Source organism: Artibeus jamaicensis, unplaced genomic scaffold (assembly GCF_021234435.1).
Source record: "Artibeus jamaicensis isolate MK-2021 breed Jamaican fruit bat unplaced genomic scaffold, CSHL_Jam_final scaffold_537, whole genome shotgun sequence".
Classification (NCBI taxonomy): Eukaryota; Metazoa; Chordata; class Mammalia; order Chiroptera; family Phyllostomidae; genus Artibeus; species Artibeus jamaicensis.
In genome coordinates this window covers 992,895-1,009,532 of record NW_026522047.1, presented here as the reverse complement: position 1 = coordinate 1,009,532, position 16,638 = coordinate 992,895, and the positions used below count along the sequence as shown (strand labels likewise).

Sequence of the window (16,638 nt, the reverse complement as noted above, 5' to 3'; positions counted from 1 at the left end):
GGCCGACCCCACGTGACCCACCCCACCCCCAATCCCCGGTGCCCGGGCGGACCACAGTCCCTCCCCTCCTGAAGCCCCTCTCGCACCAGGAAGCCGCCTCCTCCGCCGCCTGGTGGCGTGGGCCCCGAGGTGTGGGGGGAGCAACGAGGGGGGATGCTCCAGGGGAAGACAGCGCAGCGAGCCGCTTTGGCACGTGTTGGTCCCAGTCCCTCCCAGGCCCTCTGCAGCCAACCGCCAGGCCGGCGACTTCTGATTGGCTGCCTGTAACGTCACCAAACTGGACTGCCATTGGTTAGGCGCTGTGGGACCGGGCTTGTGGGAGGGATCTGGTTAGCCCTCTCCGCCTCCCTTTCAGCCACCGGGATCTGAAACCAGAAAACCTTCTGCTGGACGAGAAAAACAACATCCGGATCGCAGACTTCGGCATGGCGTCCCTGCAGGTGGGGGACAGCCTGCTGGAGACCAGCTGCGGGTGAGTGGGCACCCTGCGCTGGCGGCGCCCCCTCCCGGCCGCGGCCGACCCTGCAGCCCCGGCTCCGCTCTAGCACCCCAAGGCCTGGGTTGCAGGCAGGACCCCTGGCTCCGCTGCAGGCGGCGGCTCCGATGTGCGTTGCGGCGAGGGGGCTGCAGGTCACCCGGGTAGCCGCACGGGCTCTATCCGCTCATTGGTGGTGCTGGGAGGTGACTCCCGTACACCCACGTGGCCCGTCGAAGGACGTCTGTCTTCGCCCCTGAGTAGGGGGTGGGGTGACCGCAAAGCCCCTTTAGGCTATTGGTGGGCTTGAGGGCCCGGCAAGGGAGTGTCCTTCCCAGGCAATGTATGCGGGGCAGTGGGGAGGCGCCCCTCTTTCAGCGTCCACCTGCTGTGGGCCTGGGGCCACCCCGAGGTCCTGGCTGCGCGGACAGAGTCTGGAGCCTGCGCCCTGACCGCTGCTTTTGCCTCCAGGTCCCCCCACTATGCCTGCCCCGAGGTGATCCGGGTAAGTATAGTCACTCCGTGCATCAGACCTTGCCTGTCCCAGGGGCTGCCCCCCACCCCCGCCCGGGCAGTCCTGAGACCCTCTGCCTGGGCCCCTCATTACCTGCGAAGCTAACCGCACCGCCCTCCGCAGGGCGAGAAGTACGACGGGCGCAAGGCGGACGTGTGGAGCTGCGGGGTGATCCTGTTCGCGCTCTTGGTGGTGAGCGCACCCTGTCCACGCCCCGCCCCTCACCCCATGTCTCTGTCCGGTCCCCAGACCCCACCCGCGGTGACCCTGTTCCCTGCCTGCAGGGGGCGCTGCCCTTCGACGACGACAACCTGCGGCAGTTGCTGGAAAAGGTGAAGCGGGGCGTGTTCCACATGCCGCACTTCATCCCGCCGGACTGCCAGAGCCTGCTGCGCGGCATGATCGAGGTGGACGCGGCGCGGCGCCTCACGGTGCGTGCGGCCGCGGAGGCTCGGAGGGTGCGGGCCTGCGCTGCCAGCCCAGACTTCGGGCCCCTCCATGCCGCCTTTCTGGGCAGGGAGGCCTGCGCTTGCCAGTGTGGTGCAGGGAACCCCGAGTGTGCACGGGTGTGTGTGCTGTACACAAGCGTGAGTGCACGGACAGCTGTGCGCGCGTGCGCAGAGAGAGTGGGTGTGTGCCTACATGCATGCACATGTGGTTGTGTACAAGTGTATGTGTGGGTGCGCAGACAGGCGCGAGTGCGCATGTGCGTGAACCTGTGGTTGTTTGGACATGTGCTTGGGTTTGTGGGAGCACACGTGCATGAGCGCATGCACAGCTCTGGACACACTCGTGAGAACGGTTTGTGGGTGTGCGCGCCCATGCGCGGGTGCAGTGGTGGGTGCGTGTGGCCACGCACAGATGCATGCCCCTGTGAGGGTGTGCCGGTGTGAATGTGTGCGCAGACAGGTGAGTGGGCATGTGCACCTGCGGCCTGGGTCCTGCAGGGGCAATTGTGGAGCGATGGCTGGGCCTGGTCGGCCTTACCCCACCCCTTCCCGGCCAGCTGTCAGCGGGCGTGGTCCGGGCAGCAGCCCTGGGTCTGGGGCTTGTGGGCGGCGGGGCGTTGAGGAAAGCCCCACTTCTGACAGCAGCCTAGTCAGGGGCAGCTGGGGCCAGGGTGTTTAGGTCCCTGTGCAAGGGCAGCAAGACCCCCTGGGCTGGCCTCTCCAGGACGAGGGTGGCCGGTGACCAAGAGGCCACCTTCTCCCGCCCTCCCCAACCCGGCTGTCAGCAGGCTGGTGGAGATCTCCTGGGGAGGGGGGCCTCCGCCCCAACCCCTCCCGCAGGCGGGCCGCCCGGGCTTCCCTCTGCTCTCCTCAGCCTCCCGCCCCTGCCTGCAGCCCCCCCCCCCCTGGCATTCCTCCTCCTCCTTCCGAGGGGTAGACAGTCAGGGGGCTGAGAACACAGAACCCTCCACCCCCACCCTCTCCTCCATCTGCACCCTCAACCTCCCTTCACCGCCACCCCGGCCCCCCTCCCGCTCTCTCGCACTCCCACCTTCCTCCGTGGTGGTCCCCCCTCCTTTGCGTGCCCCCCTGCTCCTGCTCCCTCTGGCCTCCTAACGTGGGCTCCCCGCCCCCCCATACTAACGTCCTGTTTCTCTCTCTTGTAGCTAGAGCACATTCAGAAACACATATGGTATATGTAAGTAGCCTTTCCTGCCCCCCCCTCGCCTGCTCTGCCTGCTGCTGCAGCCCAGGGGGCCTGCCAGGGAAGGTGGGGGGAGGACCCGGCCCAGCACAGGCCTGTCCCGGCTGCGCTCAGGGGTTCCAGCAGGCCAGCCTGCGCTGGGCACAGCAGGACTCAGGAGGCGCACAGGGGCTGGGACAGGGAGAGAGCAGCAGGGCTCAGGGCCCCCAGGGGCGGGCTTGGGGGAGGAGGCGCAAGCTGGCTGAGGCCAGTGACCACTAGGGGCGCCCTGTCATCCACAGAGGGGGCAAGAACGAGCCTGAGCCGGAGCAGCCCATCCCCCGCAAGGTGCAGATCCGCTCGCTGCCCAGCCTGGAGGACCTCGACCCCGACGTGCTGGACAGCATGCACTCGCTGGGCTGCTTCCGAGACCGCAACAAGCTGCTGCAGGACCTGCTGTCCGAGGAGTGCGCGCCGGGGCCCCTCGGGCGGGGTGGGCGGGCCGAGGCTGGCCCGGGCTCACCGCACTGCGGGCCCCCCCGGGCCCTCCGCCCCTGCAGGGAGAACCAGGAGAAGATGATCTACTTCCTCCTCTTGGACCGGAAGGAAAGGTACCCCAGCCACGAGGACGAGGACCTGCCCCCCAGGAACGAAATAGGTACAAGGCCCCTGGGAGGCCGCCCTCCCCCCCCTCCCCGCGCCGCCCAGACCCGGGGCTGCTGGCCTGACCCCTGTGCCCCGCAGACCCTCCCCGGAAGCGTGTGGACTCCCCGATGCTGAACCGGCATGGAAAGCGGCGGCCGGAGCGAAAGTCCATGGAGGTGCTCAGTGTGACCGACGGCGGCTCCCCGGTCCCGGCGCGCAGGGCCATCGAGATGGCTCAGCACGGCCAGAGGTGCGTGCCTGCGGGGGGAACCGGTGCCTGCTTGGCTGGTGCCCTGGCCGCCTCAGCGATGGCCGTGCTGGGCCTAACCCCTCTCTGCCCCCCACCCCCTGGCCCTGGGGCTGGGCTGGCTGCACTGGGCCGCACGAGCTCGGCTGGGCTGGCCTGGGCAGGGCTCTGCTTCGTTGGGCAGGGCTGCGTTGGGCCGTCCCAGACGGGACTGGGCTAGGCTGGACTACAGAGGACCAGACTGGGCTGAGCTGGGCTGCACTGGACCGGCCGGACCCGAGTGGGCTGGGCCGAGCTGACGAGGGGTGGACTGGGCTGGATCCTGGTCGATTAGAGCGAGAGCCCAGCAGGCCTGTCCCCGCTTCCCACTGGTCCTGTGTTGGGCTCACCTGAGGCTGGGCCAGGGCAGGGAAGTGGGGTTCTGGGGGAGATGAGCAGGTGCGGGCTGTCCCAGCAGACCCCGGGGAAGGCCAGGCGTCCTGGCCCCACAGCCACAGCTAGCCCTGGGTCCCTCCCTCCTCACTGTGGTGTTCTTGCCCAGATGGAGGCTTCCGCTGGCTGGGGAGCACCTTGGGGGGGGGGGTCCAGCAGCCCCGGCCACCTCTCCTCAGCTGGGTGCACAGGTCGGCCAGGCCTCCTGAGGAATTTGCCAGCAAACGGGCATTGCAGGCAGCTGGGCCGCTGTTGGGATGGAACTGGGCCGGTGGCCCCCAGTGGTTCCAGTCTGTCCCCCTGGGGAACCAGGCTGGCCTGGCCCCTGGCCTGGGGTCCCAGCCCTCTGGGGCCCACTGCCGACCTGTTGTGGCATGGGGTGTGGGCCAAGGGAAGGAGCCGGAGGGAGGTCCGCACTCCTGCCCTGGCCACACTGCCCTGCTTGTGGTGGACGCTCCAACTCCCCAGCCAGTTCCCCGCCTGGCCCGTCTGAACTCCACCAGGGCTGAGTGCCAACCGGGCCATTGTGCCACCCTGTGCACTGCCTGTCCCACCTGCCTGGGCTTGGGGGCCCCTGGGGGCTCCTGTTCTGTTGCCCGGGCCAGGCCGCCGCAGGTGCTGGGGTGCAGTGACGGGAACCAGCCCTTTCCTCCCGGGCCTCCTGACCCTGCAGCTCCTGGTCCCTGGGGCTGGCGGTGGGTGCTGGGTGTCCCTCGAGGCTGGCCAGGCCACCCTGGCATCTGTGGCCCTGGTGCCCCCCTGCCCACATCCCCTGGCATCTGTGTGCCCCGGCCTGGGGCCGGGTGGGCCGCCGGCTCGGAGCCGGTGGAGGTCTGGCCTCCGGGCCGCCTGGCGGTGCTCCGGCAGTAACTCTGTTCTCTCGCTTTGTTCTCGCTGTAGTAAAGCTATGTTCAGTAAAAGCCTGGATATCGCTGAAGCCCACCCCCAATTCCGCACAGAAGACAGGTACACACCTTGCCCACCCGCCCCCGCCTCCCAGCCCTCTCCCCTTCGGCAAGGGAGCCTTCCAGAAGCCGGGGGAAGGGCTGGGTCAGGCCAGGCTGAGGCCCCGGAGGAGCAGGGCTGCCGGGCGAGGCGGAGGGGCTGGGAGACCCACTGTGCTCTCCCTGCCCCAGGCCTCGAGGGGCTGCAAGCGTGGGGCCTCTTCTGGCCCACCCTCGAAGTGGCCCAGGTTGACCTCCCCTGGGCGTCTGTCCAGCGCTGGCACCTGGGTCCTGGAGCTGCCCTCCTGCCCACTAGGGCCCCAGTGGAAGCCACAGCCAGAGGCAGCTCAACTGTCCCGAGCCCACTGCAGGCCCCCGAGCTGGTGGCAGGTGTTGTGACGGTCGCAGGGGTCTCTGCACCCCCAGGCCCCCGGAGCCCCCACCCTGCACCTGCCTGGGCACCTGCCCCACCACCCCTTGGCTGTTGCCCGTTGCGGCTCAGTCTCTGGGGTGTAGACGGTGGCCGCCCCCTTCCTCCCTTGCTGTCCTTCGCTTCCTTGTGCAAAACGACAAGCTCACGCTGGCTCATGGGGGGCGAGTGCCAGTCGGCCTGTGGCTGCTGGGGCATCAGCAGGGTCTTGCCGGCCCCCAGCTCTGCTCTCAGCCTCAGAACTGTGGGCCCAGGCCGGACTCTGAGCAGGCTGGGCTCAGGGGCCAGGGCAGGGCAGGGGTCTCGGCCTCTGTGCCTGTGTGAAGTGGGTGGTAGCAAGGTTGTGGCCGCCGGGGTTGGCAGAGCGGCTGGGAGCCAGGCCAGCCTGGCTCTGCTGCTCCCCAAGGCTGAAGCCGGGCCGGGATTGGCTGGGCAGGCTGTCCTTCACTCTCGTGTCCCCGCCTGGGGCTGCGCACGCTGTGTCCCGTCTCCCTCCCCTGAGGACAGGGGTGCGGTAGGCCCAGAGTCTGTCCTGCGGGGTACGCTGCCTGTCTCAGCCGGCACACTGGCACAGCATTCTCCCTCCGGCTGTGCCCAGGCCAGGTCTGCGGGCCAGTGCAGCCAGCGGTGGGAGAGCCCCACAGTCCCTGCCCAGGCCCACGGTGCGAGGGAGGAGAGGGCAGAGGGCTGGCCTGCTGCAGGCAGCCCTGGGCCGGGCGGGGGGACCGTGGTCTCAGGCTGGCAGCCCTGGGCCAGCTTGGTCTGGGGGTCAGGCTGGGCTCAGGGCAGCTGGAGAGTGGTGGGCAGGCCCGGTCCACAGGCTCCCTCCTCCCTCTGTCCACCCGAGTGCCCTGCAGGCCCCAGCAGAGGGCCCTCTGCTGGCTTGGGCCCCGGGCCGCAGCTGCAGTGTGGTGGGCAGGAGCCCCGGCTGCCCCCCTGGGCCTGGTGGGAGGCGGGGTGGGGACAGCGGGGGGCCCGGGCCTCCGGGGCAGTGTGCCTGTGGGAAGAGGCGCCGGGAGCCCGCCGCCCGCCCCGACTGAGCGCCGCTCGGCGCCTGTGCCCCTAGGTCCAGATCCATCAGCGGCGCCTCCTCCGGCCTCTCCACCAGCCCCCTCAGCAGCCCCCGGGTGAGTGAGCCCCCCACTGCCGGCTCCCAAGCAGAAGGCGCCCGGGAGGGGGGCCCGCGTGTGCTGCTGCCGCCCCACGGGCTCTGGCTGCTCTTGCTAACTGCACGTTCTTTGTTCTGTTCTGTGTGTGTTCTCGTGTGTCCCCCGTTTTCCTTCGTGGCAAACGCTGCCCCCCCCCCCGCCTGCGCCCACGGGTCTTCCTGGTGCTGTGTATGCATGCGGGGTGGGGCGGGTGGACGGGCGGGTGGCGGGCCCCTCCTGCCCTCCGTGCCGCCCTGTAGCCTGCTAGGAAGTTTGTCCTGCCCCCCCCGCCCCCCGAGCTCCCCTTCGTGGCCTGCACCCTGGCCACCTCCGTGGAGCCTGAAGCTTGCCGGAGCGCCTCGCGGCCCGGACACGTCCTCCCTCTACAGGCCGCCCCGCGGCCCCACCCCAAGACCCAGACCTTGCCGAGCAAGGCCAAGCTGACCGACAAGCCTCTGCAGGGCACCAAGTCCACCCCGCTCCCGGCGGGCTCCCAGGCCCGGCCCCCGGGCCCCCGCGGCCTGGGCCCCCCGCTGGCCTCGGCCCCGGGGCTGGCTGCCCCGCCTGCCCCCACCCGGCTCCCGCCCGCTGGGACGGAACCGAACACTAAATCTGTCCCCACCATACAGGTGACCCCTCACCCCTCTCCAAGGGGTAGTCCCCTCCCTACCCCCAAGGGGACACCCGTGCACACGCCCAAGGAGAGCCCGGCCGGTACGCCCAACCCCACGCCGCCGTCCAGCCCCAGCGTCGGAGGGGTGCCCTGGAGAACGCGGCTCAACTCCATCAAGAACAGCTTCCTGGGGTCGCCCCGCTTCCACCGCCGGAAACTGCAAGGTGAGCTCGGGGACAGGCCTGGGGGCGGGTGGACCCCCCCCAAAGCACTGACGGTGGCCATGTCCACTGAGCTGGCACAGGCCTGGGCAGCACCCCCAGGTGTCCGCATGTCCCCCACCTTCCCAAAGTGTGTCCTGCCCGGGTGGTGCAGACCTGCCCGCCCCACCTTGGGGGGCCCCCTGGGTCCCCAGCTCCTCTTCAGCCCAGTGGTCTCCTTGGGGGGGCTGCCCGAGGCCCAGGGAGAAGTGGCTGTGGGGCGGGTGTGGGCACAACGGTCAGGAAATCCACGGGGTTGAGGAGGCAGCCTGTCTGCGCGCCAGGTCAGCAGGCACAGCCCGGCCGTCGGGGCCCACAGCACCACCGAGGGGCGGGGCATGGGGCCCCTGCCAGCTGCTGGGGTGAAGGCCAGAGTGGGCAGGGGAGGTTTCAGCCCGGAGGTCAGGATGGTCACCACACCTTCTCGTCCTGTTGCTTCTGTGCTCGCAGTTCCAACGCCAGAGGAGATGTCCAACCTGACCCCGGAGTCGTCCCCTGAGTGAGTGGCCCTGCCTGAGGGTTGTCTGGGGGCTGTCTGCACCCTCCGGGTGCTGGGACGTTGAGGGCACAGGGGAGGCTGTAGGGGACCCCCGCCGCATCTCTGAGTCACCAGGCAGGGAGCGGCCTGCGTGGGGGACAGCCGTCCTGGGGACAGTCTGGTCTACTCCGAGGCCATGGCCTGTGTGGCTGAGCGCAGCCTGCACACGCGGCAGCCTGCGGGGCCTGGCCCACTCCCACTCCCACTCCCACTCCCACCGACAGCTGGGTGTGGAGAGGCCCCCGGGCCGGCCGGGCTGGCTGCGCGGGGCAGAGCAGAGCCTGGAAGGTGGCTGACGTGCGGGGTCGTCGGTGGCCTAGGCTGGGGGCAGCTCGAGCCCTCGGATCTCATCCCACGAGAGGGCGTGGGGGCCGTGATGACGGGCAGCGGGCTGCGCCCTCCAGACGGTCTGGACGTGGGGGTGTCCCTCACACAGTGTCTGCTGTGAGGCTGGAGAGTCCTACCTTCCCCAGCTCCCATCCACGGTGCGGACACAGGGTAGGGTGCGGGGACTGGCCGGGCCATCGCCTCGACCTCACGTGGGCAGCGAAGGCAGCCGGGCCGACTGTGCGAAGGAGAGGCGGGGACCCCGGCCCAGGCGGCGGCGTGGGCAGCGGGCTCTGCAGCCCTGTGGGGCGACCTTCAGCCTCCAGTCCCTGCTGCCGGGCAGGGTTTCCCGAAGGTGCTGGCCGCAGAGCGGCCAGACGTCTCAGAGGAGTTCCCCACCACGCACCAGGGCCCGCGGTGGCCAGCAGCGGCAGCCCCTCCTTCTCATCCAGTCCTGGCCGGAGGGCCTGGGGGCAACAAGCAGGTGCAGTGGCCCTGGGAGCTGGGGGCAGCGTCACCCCTGGCACCTCCTCCCGCGCAGGATGGGCCTGCAGCTGCCAGGGGCCCTGTGTCCATTGGGGTCACCGTGAAAACCAGGACGGAGCGGGCACAGGCGCGTGCGGCGGGGCTGAGATTGGGCTCCGCGGCTGGAGGCGGTGTGCAGGCTGGCGGGGGGGACCTCGGGTGGCTGTCGCGTCACTGTCTCGGGGGGAGGTCCCCCTCCTCAGGGAAACTCCACCCACACTCTGGAGGCCGGCTGCTGAGTGGACAAGGCCCACTGACGGCCATCAGCTCCACCCAGACTCGCCGACCGTTACGCCCGCAGGACGTCTCTAAGAAGCAACACCCACACTGGCACAGACAGGCCAGGGTGGCACCTGGGGTCGCCGTCACAGGCCTGTGCCCACACGCCCTCCACCAGCCTTTCTGGCTCAGCCGGGCTGTGTCAGCCAGGGGACCGATCCTGCCAGATGCCAGGCCACTGGGGGCCGGCGGCAGTTTCCATCTGTCCCCTTCAAGAGAGGAGCGGGCAGGGCCCGAGCTGCGGGCCCCAGGCCCCAGCACAGCCTGGGGGTGGCACCGGTCCGCTGGGCCAGGGCCCTCCCTCAGGGACAGGGCAGATGAGCCGACAGACGCCAGGCAGGGGGAGGAGGTGGCCAGGTGACGCGCCAGGCCCGCAACTTGTTGCCGTCCGTGTCTTGTGTCGGGATCGCTGGCCAGGCTGACAGAAGATGGGCCTTTATTGGCAGGCGGCTCGGTCACTTGTCGTGGTGGCCCAGGAGCAGCTCTGGGTACGGGCAGGGTGAGGGGAGATGTCACTCAGCCAGGTGACCACTAGCCACACCCCAGGCCAGCACAGAGCATCGCGGGGCACCCGCCACCACCGCGAGGCAGGATGCCGGGCCTGGCTGCTGCTGCTGCTGATCCTGGCTCTGGCCAGCGGGCGGTGCCCTGGTTGTGCGTCCACACCATAGCTGCAAGGGAGGCGGCCGGAAGGCAACAGGGTGTGTCAGCCAGCAATGGATAGCTGCGTGACAAAAGGCTCCAACCTGGCCCAGTGTGACGCGGTGCCCGCTCGCCCTCCAGTCTCTGTGGTCGACTGGGCTCTGCTTCAGGGAGGCCTGAGTGCGGCCGTCCCAACGGCCCAGGAGCAGGACTGCAGTGGGCAGGATTCGGGTCTGCGTGGGTCTCTTACCCATCAGTCTGCCCCACCAGAAGGCGGGACACCAGCCAGCAAGAGGCGAGTCGCAGTCTTGTGACCAGATCTTGGAGATGGCATCCACTTTCCCCATTTCTTCTGGTCAGACAGCAGCCACTGGCCCTGCTTGGGCCCCAGGAGGGCCGTCCTGGAGGGAACCAGGAGGCGGGGGGCTGGCGGGGTCTGTCGCACACTGTGTGGGCGGTCGCTGCGGGGGAAGGCTCTACCTCCAGGGGGGCCCCAGACCCAGGACACAGAGACGGGGTCGGCGCGATGACCAAATGGAAGCCCTGAGCACAGTGGTGTAAGGGGCCGGCTGGAAGGCGCTGCCAGCTCTGGGGTGTGGCCCTGCCCTGCGGGGTAGCTGGCCCCTGGGTCTGGTGGGACTCCAAGTCCCACGAGGTGGCCTGAGCTGGGGCAGTGGGAGACAGGCAGCTGGGTGGCCACCCGGCCCTGAGGATGGAGACAGAGGGTGGCCTAGGGGACTGTTCTGCACCAGGTCTCAGCTGTCAATAGCCACCCCCATTCCCCACCCCCCTCGCTCCCCGCTCCCCTTGGCCCTGGGTGGGGGCACTGTCCTCAGGGTGGCTGGGGGACGGCTGCCGACCCAGTACCCCAGGGGGCAGAGAATTTACCATGTAGGGGCGAGGCTGGGGGGTCAGGGGACACTCTCCTCCCCTTCCTGCTGGGGCTCCAGTGGGCGCTGCCTGGGCCCGGCCAGGGGAGAGTGGGCGTGAGGCCCCGGGGCCGTGGGACTGGCCATGGGGCTGCAGAGTCGGTGAGCAGGGGGTGTCGGAGTCCAGGGCGGATGCAGGTGGCGGTCGGGGGGTGGGGTCATGGTCGGGCCGGGGATCATAGGCCAGGGGGCAGGTGTGAGCAGCCCCCTGCCCACCCCCAGGCTGGCCAAGAAGTCCTGGTTCGGGAACTTCATCAGCCTGGAGAAGGAGGAGCAGGTCTTCGTCGTCATCAAGGACAAGCCTCTGAGCTCCATCAAGGCCGACATCGTGCATGCGTTCCTGTCGGTGAGCCTCCAGCCCAGCCCAGATGGGGTCCCCCCCACCTTGACGAGGCCCCCCCCCCCCCCCCCCCCCGCTGGCCCTGGCCCAAGGGACCGGCTCTGTGAACAGGCCCTGGTGGGGCTGCGCCGGGCCTTGGGGGCGGTGACCCGTCCTGGAGACCGGCCGAAGTGCAGGTGGGCTCCACGAGCTGCCCACCCCGGCTGCAGCCCCGGCCCCCTGAGGGCTGTGAGAACAGGTGGGGGCTCCCCCACCATTTGTCTTCAGGAGCCCGGAGAGCCCAGCACCAGGCAGGGTGGTACCCTGGCCCCTTTGGCCTCCTTCACCCTGCTCTGTCCCCCGGGGCTCGGGGTCTGGGCCTCTGTCCCCCCGCCTCCGCCCCCCAGGCCCTTCCCGGTGCTCCTGGGACAGAGAATTCCCCCGCTGAGTGACAGAGACTCAGCCACTGCCCTCTGCTGCCCAACCTGGGCTGGCCCTTCCAAGCCCAAGTGCTGTGCCCTCCGGGGTGGAGGGCCCTGTCCCGGGAGTCACGGTGACGGGACGCTGCTTGCTGGGTCGTTGGGGCCAGTTTCCTGCGCGGCTGTGGACGCGCAGAGGGGCCGGCCGGGCGCTGACTGCAGCGGCCGGGAGGCAGCAGGGCCCTGGGGGCCGCCTCGTGGTTGGCCCTGTGCCCCAGCCTCGGGGGGCCTGTGCTCGGGGCTGGTGTGGGCTTCAGCCCAGCCCTCCGTCCTCACAGCTAATCTGTGGGGGTCCCCTCTGAGAAGGCTCCGTCCCCGGGGGCCTGGGTCAGGCCTGGTCCCAGCTCCCGTGACCAGACCCCTGTGGGTGCTGCTGGCTGTGGCCTCCCTGGGTGGGTTTCACTGACCGTGCAGGGCGGGTCTGCCCCGTGGGCCCCGGGTCGAGAGGACACCGTGGCGGGGGCCGGGCCCCGCTCACCCCGAGCTGCCGCCCCCAGATCCCCAGCCTCGGCCACAGCGTCATCTCCCAGACCAGCTTCCGGGCCGAGTACAAGGCGACGGGGGGCCCGGCCGTCTTCCAGAAACCGGTCAAGTTCCAGGTGGACATCACCTACACCGAGGGCGGGGCCGCACACAAGGAGAACGGCATCTACTCCGTCACGTTCACGCTCCTGTCAGGTGAGCCGCTGGGCTAGGGGCACGGGCGCCGGCTCCAGCCGGCCTGCCAGGGCTCATCCCGCTGCCCCCCCAGGCCCGAGCCGCCGCTTCAAGAGGGTGGTGGAGACCATCCAGACGCAGCTGCTGAGCGCACACGACCAGCCCCCCGCCCAGCACTCATCAGGTGAGCAGGGCTTAGCCCCAGGCCGGCCCGCCACGCGCCCCTCTGCCCCGAGCGCCGCCCCCAGGGAGCAGGGCCCCTGCGAGGCAGTGGGCCAGCCCCGGCTATGTGCCCAGGGAGGTAGCGCCCAGCACACCGCACTGAAAGGCGCCTCTTGTCCACTGTAGAACCACCCCCACCAGCGCCAGGACTGAGCTGGGGTGCTGGGCTTAAAGGCCAGAAGGTGGCCACCAGCTACGAGAGTAGCCTCTGACACGGGCAGGTAAGGTGTCGGCCCTGCCGCTGGGGCAGGGAGGGGGCTGTGATCAGGCCCCTGGCAGGAGCCGGGCTGGCCCTGGGAAGGGCGCCCTGTGCCCGCTCCCACAGCCGGCGGCCAGCTCCTGGCCCTGGACAGGCTGCACAGGCCCCGAACCCAGGCAGAGTCTACGGACACAGGGAGGGCTGGCCCTGGGCCCCTAGCCAGAGCGGGCTCTGGGGGAGCCCTGGCCCCACGGGGCCCGCTGCGCTGTGCCCTCCAAGGCTGTAGCCCTGGTGCCTGCACCAGTGGACAAGAGGTGGGGCTGCTTGCTGCCTGCCCACCCTCCCCACGAAGAGGGACCAGTGACTGGCCTCGAGCAGGACAGAGGGGCCCGAGGTCCAGCCAAAGCAGGGGCTCCCTAACTGGGTCTGGAGAAGCCACCCAGGAAAAGGGGCCACCCGGAGGCTCAGGAGCCCAAGGGGCCTGGTGCCCAGTGACCAACGAGGGTGTGGGGGAGCCCGTGGCGGGGGCTGGCACGGGCCACCGTCCGTCAGGGAGGGCACGCAGGGCCCGTCCACGGGGCGCTGGGGCGTGGCATGGTGCTGGGACCTGTCCTGAGGTGTGGGGTCTGGGGAGTCAGTGCCTGGCCCAGGTCCTGCCTCTCGGTGGCCCCCGCCCTCCCCCGCCGGGTCCCCGTCCCCTCTCTGTGGGTCCTGGAGGCCAGGCTGGCCCGCGCGTCCACCTTGCCATCCTCATCCCATCGTCTGTCTTGCCACATGACACCCACTTCACCCTGTCACCCAGGCTGTGGGCCCCACCCCACCTGCCATGGGGGCAGGGGCAGGCAAGTCATTTCCACCAAGGACGGGGCAGTGCTAACGGGGAAACTGAGGCCAGGGAGGCACGGAGCCCAACTGGGGAGGGGGGCGGGCCAGCACGTCCGTGCCTGCGGTCACCCGAAGCGTGGTCGGCCCTTGCCCGGTTAGCTCTGGGCCCAAACCCATGTCCTCGGAGACTCCCAGGTACCCGCTGCGGTGCCCGCCACCTCCCTTGCCCTCCGTCAGTGAGTTCTGTGTTGGGGACCCCGACCTGGGACCCCACCCCCAGCCGCCCTCCCACACTGGAGTCTCGTGTCTACCGAGCTCAGTCCCAGAGTCACCATTGGAGGTGGAAGGAGGGACAGTTGTACCAGGCCAGGAGACCTGGTGCTCCCCAAGTCGAGCCCCAAGGGAGCAGCCCTCCCCAGCCTTGCCCCCCCCCCGCAGCCAGGGCCACACTCTCAGGCCCGGCACCAGGTGGGAGGGTCAGGACAAGGGCCTGCTCACTGGCAGGGCGGACACACAGGAGGCCAGCCTAGACCACAGCCAGAGGCCCGGGCCTCCCGGCTCCAGAGGGTGTGTCCTGGACCCAGGGCCGGACAGAGGAGAGGAGGGCCAGGCAGGCCCGGGGCACCCAGGGGCACCCCACTCCACACTGGATGCCTGCATCCTGAGCCCCTCCCACCCCAGGGCCCGGCCCCACCCAGGCGCCCAGCTAAGGCCCTGGCGGGAAGCCTGTTTCACACATGTCCCTCCTCTCTCCATTCTGTGCTCCAGACCCCACTAGCTGTGTGGAGGCGGTGACGGGGAGGCTTTCCAAGTGCGGTAAGAACCCTTGCCGCCCCGGGGGCCCGGCCTCTCCCCCCACCTGCACCTGCTCCCTGCGGGGCGCCGCCCCCGCCACCCCGGGGCTGTCCTGGGGTCTCTGTGGACACACGGCACGCCCAGCAGCCCACCTCTGCCAGAGCAGCCTGTCACCCACCCCAAGGGCAGCCACAGGCAGCCCCAAGGCCAGGGCGGGCCAGGGAGGGTCACCTGTGCAGGCTCTGGCCTGGTCAAAGTGGACTCCAATCTGGGCCCAGACGGCCTCAGGCCCTGTGTGCACTGCAGGGGTGCGGGGCTGCTCCTGCAGAGACCCGAGAGCTCCCCGGGCCACGCAGGCCTCCCCTCCCCACTTGCCAGCGGAGAGAGGCGGCCCTCAGCTCCAAGCTCAGGGAGGGCTCAGGCGCAGGGACGGGAGCTCCCTCCTCCCGACCTCAGGACATTCCCCACTTGGGCTGCCTGCCCCTGGCCATCCCACACCCAGCTGTCCATGCTTGTCCACCCATCCATCCACCCATCCATCCATCCATCCGTCTGTCTGCTGTGTCCACACTGCGAGCCTGGGCTGGCCAGGGGAGGAGGGCGGCAGGCCCATGGACTTGTGCAAAGAGCCAGCCATCGGTCCCAGAGTCCTGCTGGGCCTTGTCCTCATGGCTCTGTCTTCAGAGTGGGCTAGCTGGCCGGCCGGGCTGCGGGCTGACCAGGGGAGACTGGTGGCCGAACTCAGGGTGTGGCTGAGCTGGAAGGGGGGCCTCTGCCTGCCCTGGGCTCCGGCCCCACAGTGCAGAAGCCCACAGGCCCCATCTCTGGTTCCCCCAAACCACCACCCGCCCCCCCGCCAGCCCCTGGCACGGAGGACTCCCCACCCTGCTGGCGCCCGCCCGCTTGCTGTGGCCGAGCCCCGCCCCCGAGCCCGTCTCAGACCTCATCTCGCTGGGTTTTTCTCTCTCCTCCGAGGCCTCCTGTTCATTCGTTTGTTTGTTCTTTCTCTCTCCTTCCTTTCCTCTCTCTTGCCCTTTTTTTTCTTTTTCCTTCTCTTTTTTCTCTTGTCTCCTGTTCTGTGTGCCCAGGCAGCCCACTGAGTAACTTCTTTGACGTAATTAAACGGCTTTTTTCAGACGAGAAGAACGGGCAGGCGGCCCAGGCCCCCAGCACGCCCGCCAAGTGCAGTGCCCACAGTGCCCTCGGCGACTCGGCGGCCGCTGCCCCTGGCCCTGGAGGGGACGCCGAGCGCCCAGCGGGCAAGGACACGGCCAAGACGGGGCCGCCCGCCGCCCGCCGCCAGCAGCCTTAGCCACATAGCCCCTCCCCAGCCAGGCCCTGACAGTGGCCACCAGGGCCCCTGTGCCACCGGCCCGCCGCCCCCCTGTGTGGACCTGGGGCCACGCCCTCCCCTCCATCTAGACTGTGTGAAGCCAGGGAGCAAAGGAAGGGGTGCCGGGGACCGCAGCCCACGGCCGGGCCCGCCGCGCCCGAGCCGCTCTCTCGCTGTCCCCCCTGCCTGTCTCTGACGACGCCACTGTTTCCGCTCTGATACCAGGAATTATCCCGAAAAGTTAACATGTCGACCTCCACGAGGCCGTCCCCTGGGCCCCACGCCGGACGCCGGCCGACAGAAGGCAGCTGCGTGGACCTGCCCCTCCGCTCCCGCCGCCGCCACAGCCTGCCCGGGGGCCAGGCCCTGCCCGCCCTCCGCTGCCCCCGTCCGCCTGCCCGCGCGGCGCTCTGCCCGGTTCCTGCTCCGCATGGCCATGGGGAGGAGGACCTGGCTCCCGGGGGAAGCCGCCCCCGCCCTGCCGACTGGACTTGCAGCGACTAGAGCCCGGGCGGGCCCTGCCTGCCCACCAGGCCGCCTCCAGGGCTGGGCCCGTGCAGGCGAAGCAGCCACAAGGCGGGCGGCCGGTGCTTGCAGCCGCTCCTCGGCCCCCCTCCCCGCAGCACCCCCTCCGCCCTCGACACCGCGGCGCGCCCGCCCTGCCGCCGGCTGACACCTAGTCCTCTCGGCTCACCAGCGGCAGGTGCTCTCGGGCCTGGTGTTCGGTCCTGGCCCGGGTGGAACTGGACCGGAGGCAGTGGGCTGACCGGGAGATCAGTATTATTTATTGGCTGTTTTAACTTATCGAGTTCCTTTACTTCTCTGTTCAGGGAAGGGGCAGCAGCAGCATCCTCCTGCCGTCCGTCCGTCCGTCCGTGTCCTGGGCAGGGTGGGTCTGGGGCCGAGGTGCCCTGAGGACGGAGCCTTGGGACGTCTGGGGCGGCTGGTGGATGCGGCACTGGCAAGCTACTGTAAACTTTAAAGAATTCCTGCAAGATATTTTTATAAACTTTTTTCTTGGTTGTTTTTGGAAAAGGGCATGGGGGAGGGCAGCCGCCGGGTGGGGCGGGGCTGTGTTTGGTTCTTGCTCTCGGTCCCCTCTCTGCACACACACACCTGAACAGCGGCGCCATCGTGCCGCCTGCTCGTGCCTCTGCGTGGGCGCTGCTGCCCAGGGCCCTCGGCCAGGCCCGGCCGGGCACCCTCGTGGTTCTGGGTCCGAGAGCAGG

At 69.7% G+C, this 16,638-nt stretch overlaps 1 protein-coding gene across 8 annotated transcripts in view; it reads left to right on the top strand.

Moving 5' to 3' along the window:
- The window catches only part of BRSK2 (BR serine/threonine kinase 2), a 41,236-nt gene extending 25,310 nt beyond the window's left edge, over positions 1-15,926 (top strand). Inside the window, exons 5-22 of one of the 8 annotated variants that reach the window (XR_008390229.1) lie at positions 356-472; positions 947-980; positions 1,113-1,181; positions 1,274-1,420; positions 2,605-2,636; positions 2,924-3,088; positions 3,182-3,279; positions 3,366-3,516; positions 4,846-4,911; positions 6,386-6,446; positions 7,097-7,304; positions 7,791-7,839; positions 10,803-10,926; positions 11,876-12,056; positions 12,130-12,219; positions 12,384-12,478; positions 14,050-14,097; positions 15,635-15,648. Coding sequence is in view for 6 of the 8 variants with exons in the window: in XM_053658075.1 (XP_053514050.1) it covers positions 356-472; positions 947-980; positions 1,113-1,181; positions 1,274-1,420; positions 2,605-2,636; positions 2,924-3,088; positions 3,182-3,279; positions 3,366-3,516; positions 4,846-4,911; positions 6,386-6,446; positions 7,097-7,304; positions 7,791-7,839; positions 10,803-10,926; positions 11,876-12,056; positions 12,130-12,219; positions 14,050-14,097; positions 15,165-15,388 (1,864 nt within the window). In the remaining 2 variants the exon portion in view is untranslated. Of the gene's footprint in view, positions 1-355; positions 473-946; positions 981-1,112; positions 1,182-1,273; positions 1,421-2,604; positions 2,637-2,923; positions 3,089-3,181; positions 3,280-3,365; positions 3,517-4,845; positions 4,912-6,385; positions 6,447-7,096; positions 7,305-7,790; positions 7,840-10,802; positions 10,927-11,875; positions 12,057-12,129; positions 12,220-12,383; positions 12,479-14,049; positions 14,098-15,164; positions 15,389-15,634 lie in introns of those variants that run through there. The other 7 variants (XR_008390230.1, XM_053658077.1, XM_053658075.1 and 4 more) reach the window with 7 other exon arrangements.
- Positions 15,927-16,638: the final 712 nt, after the last annotated feature.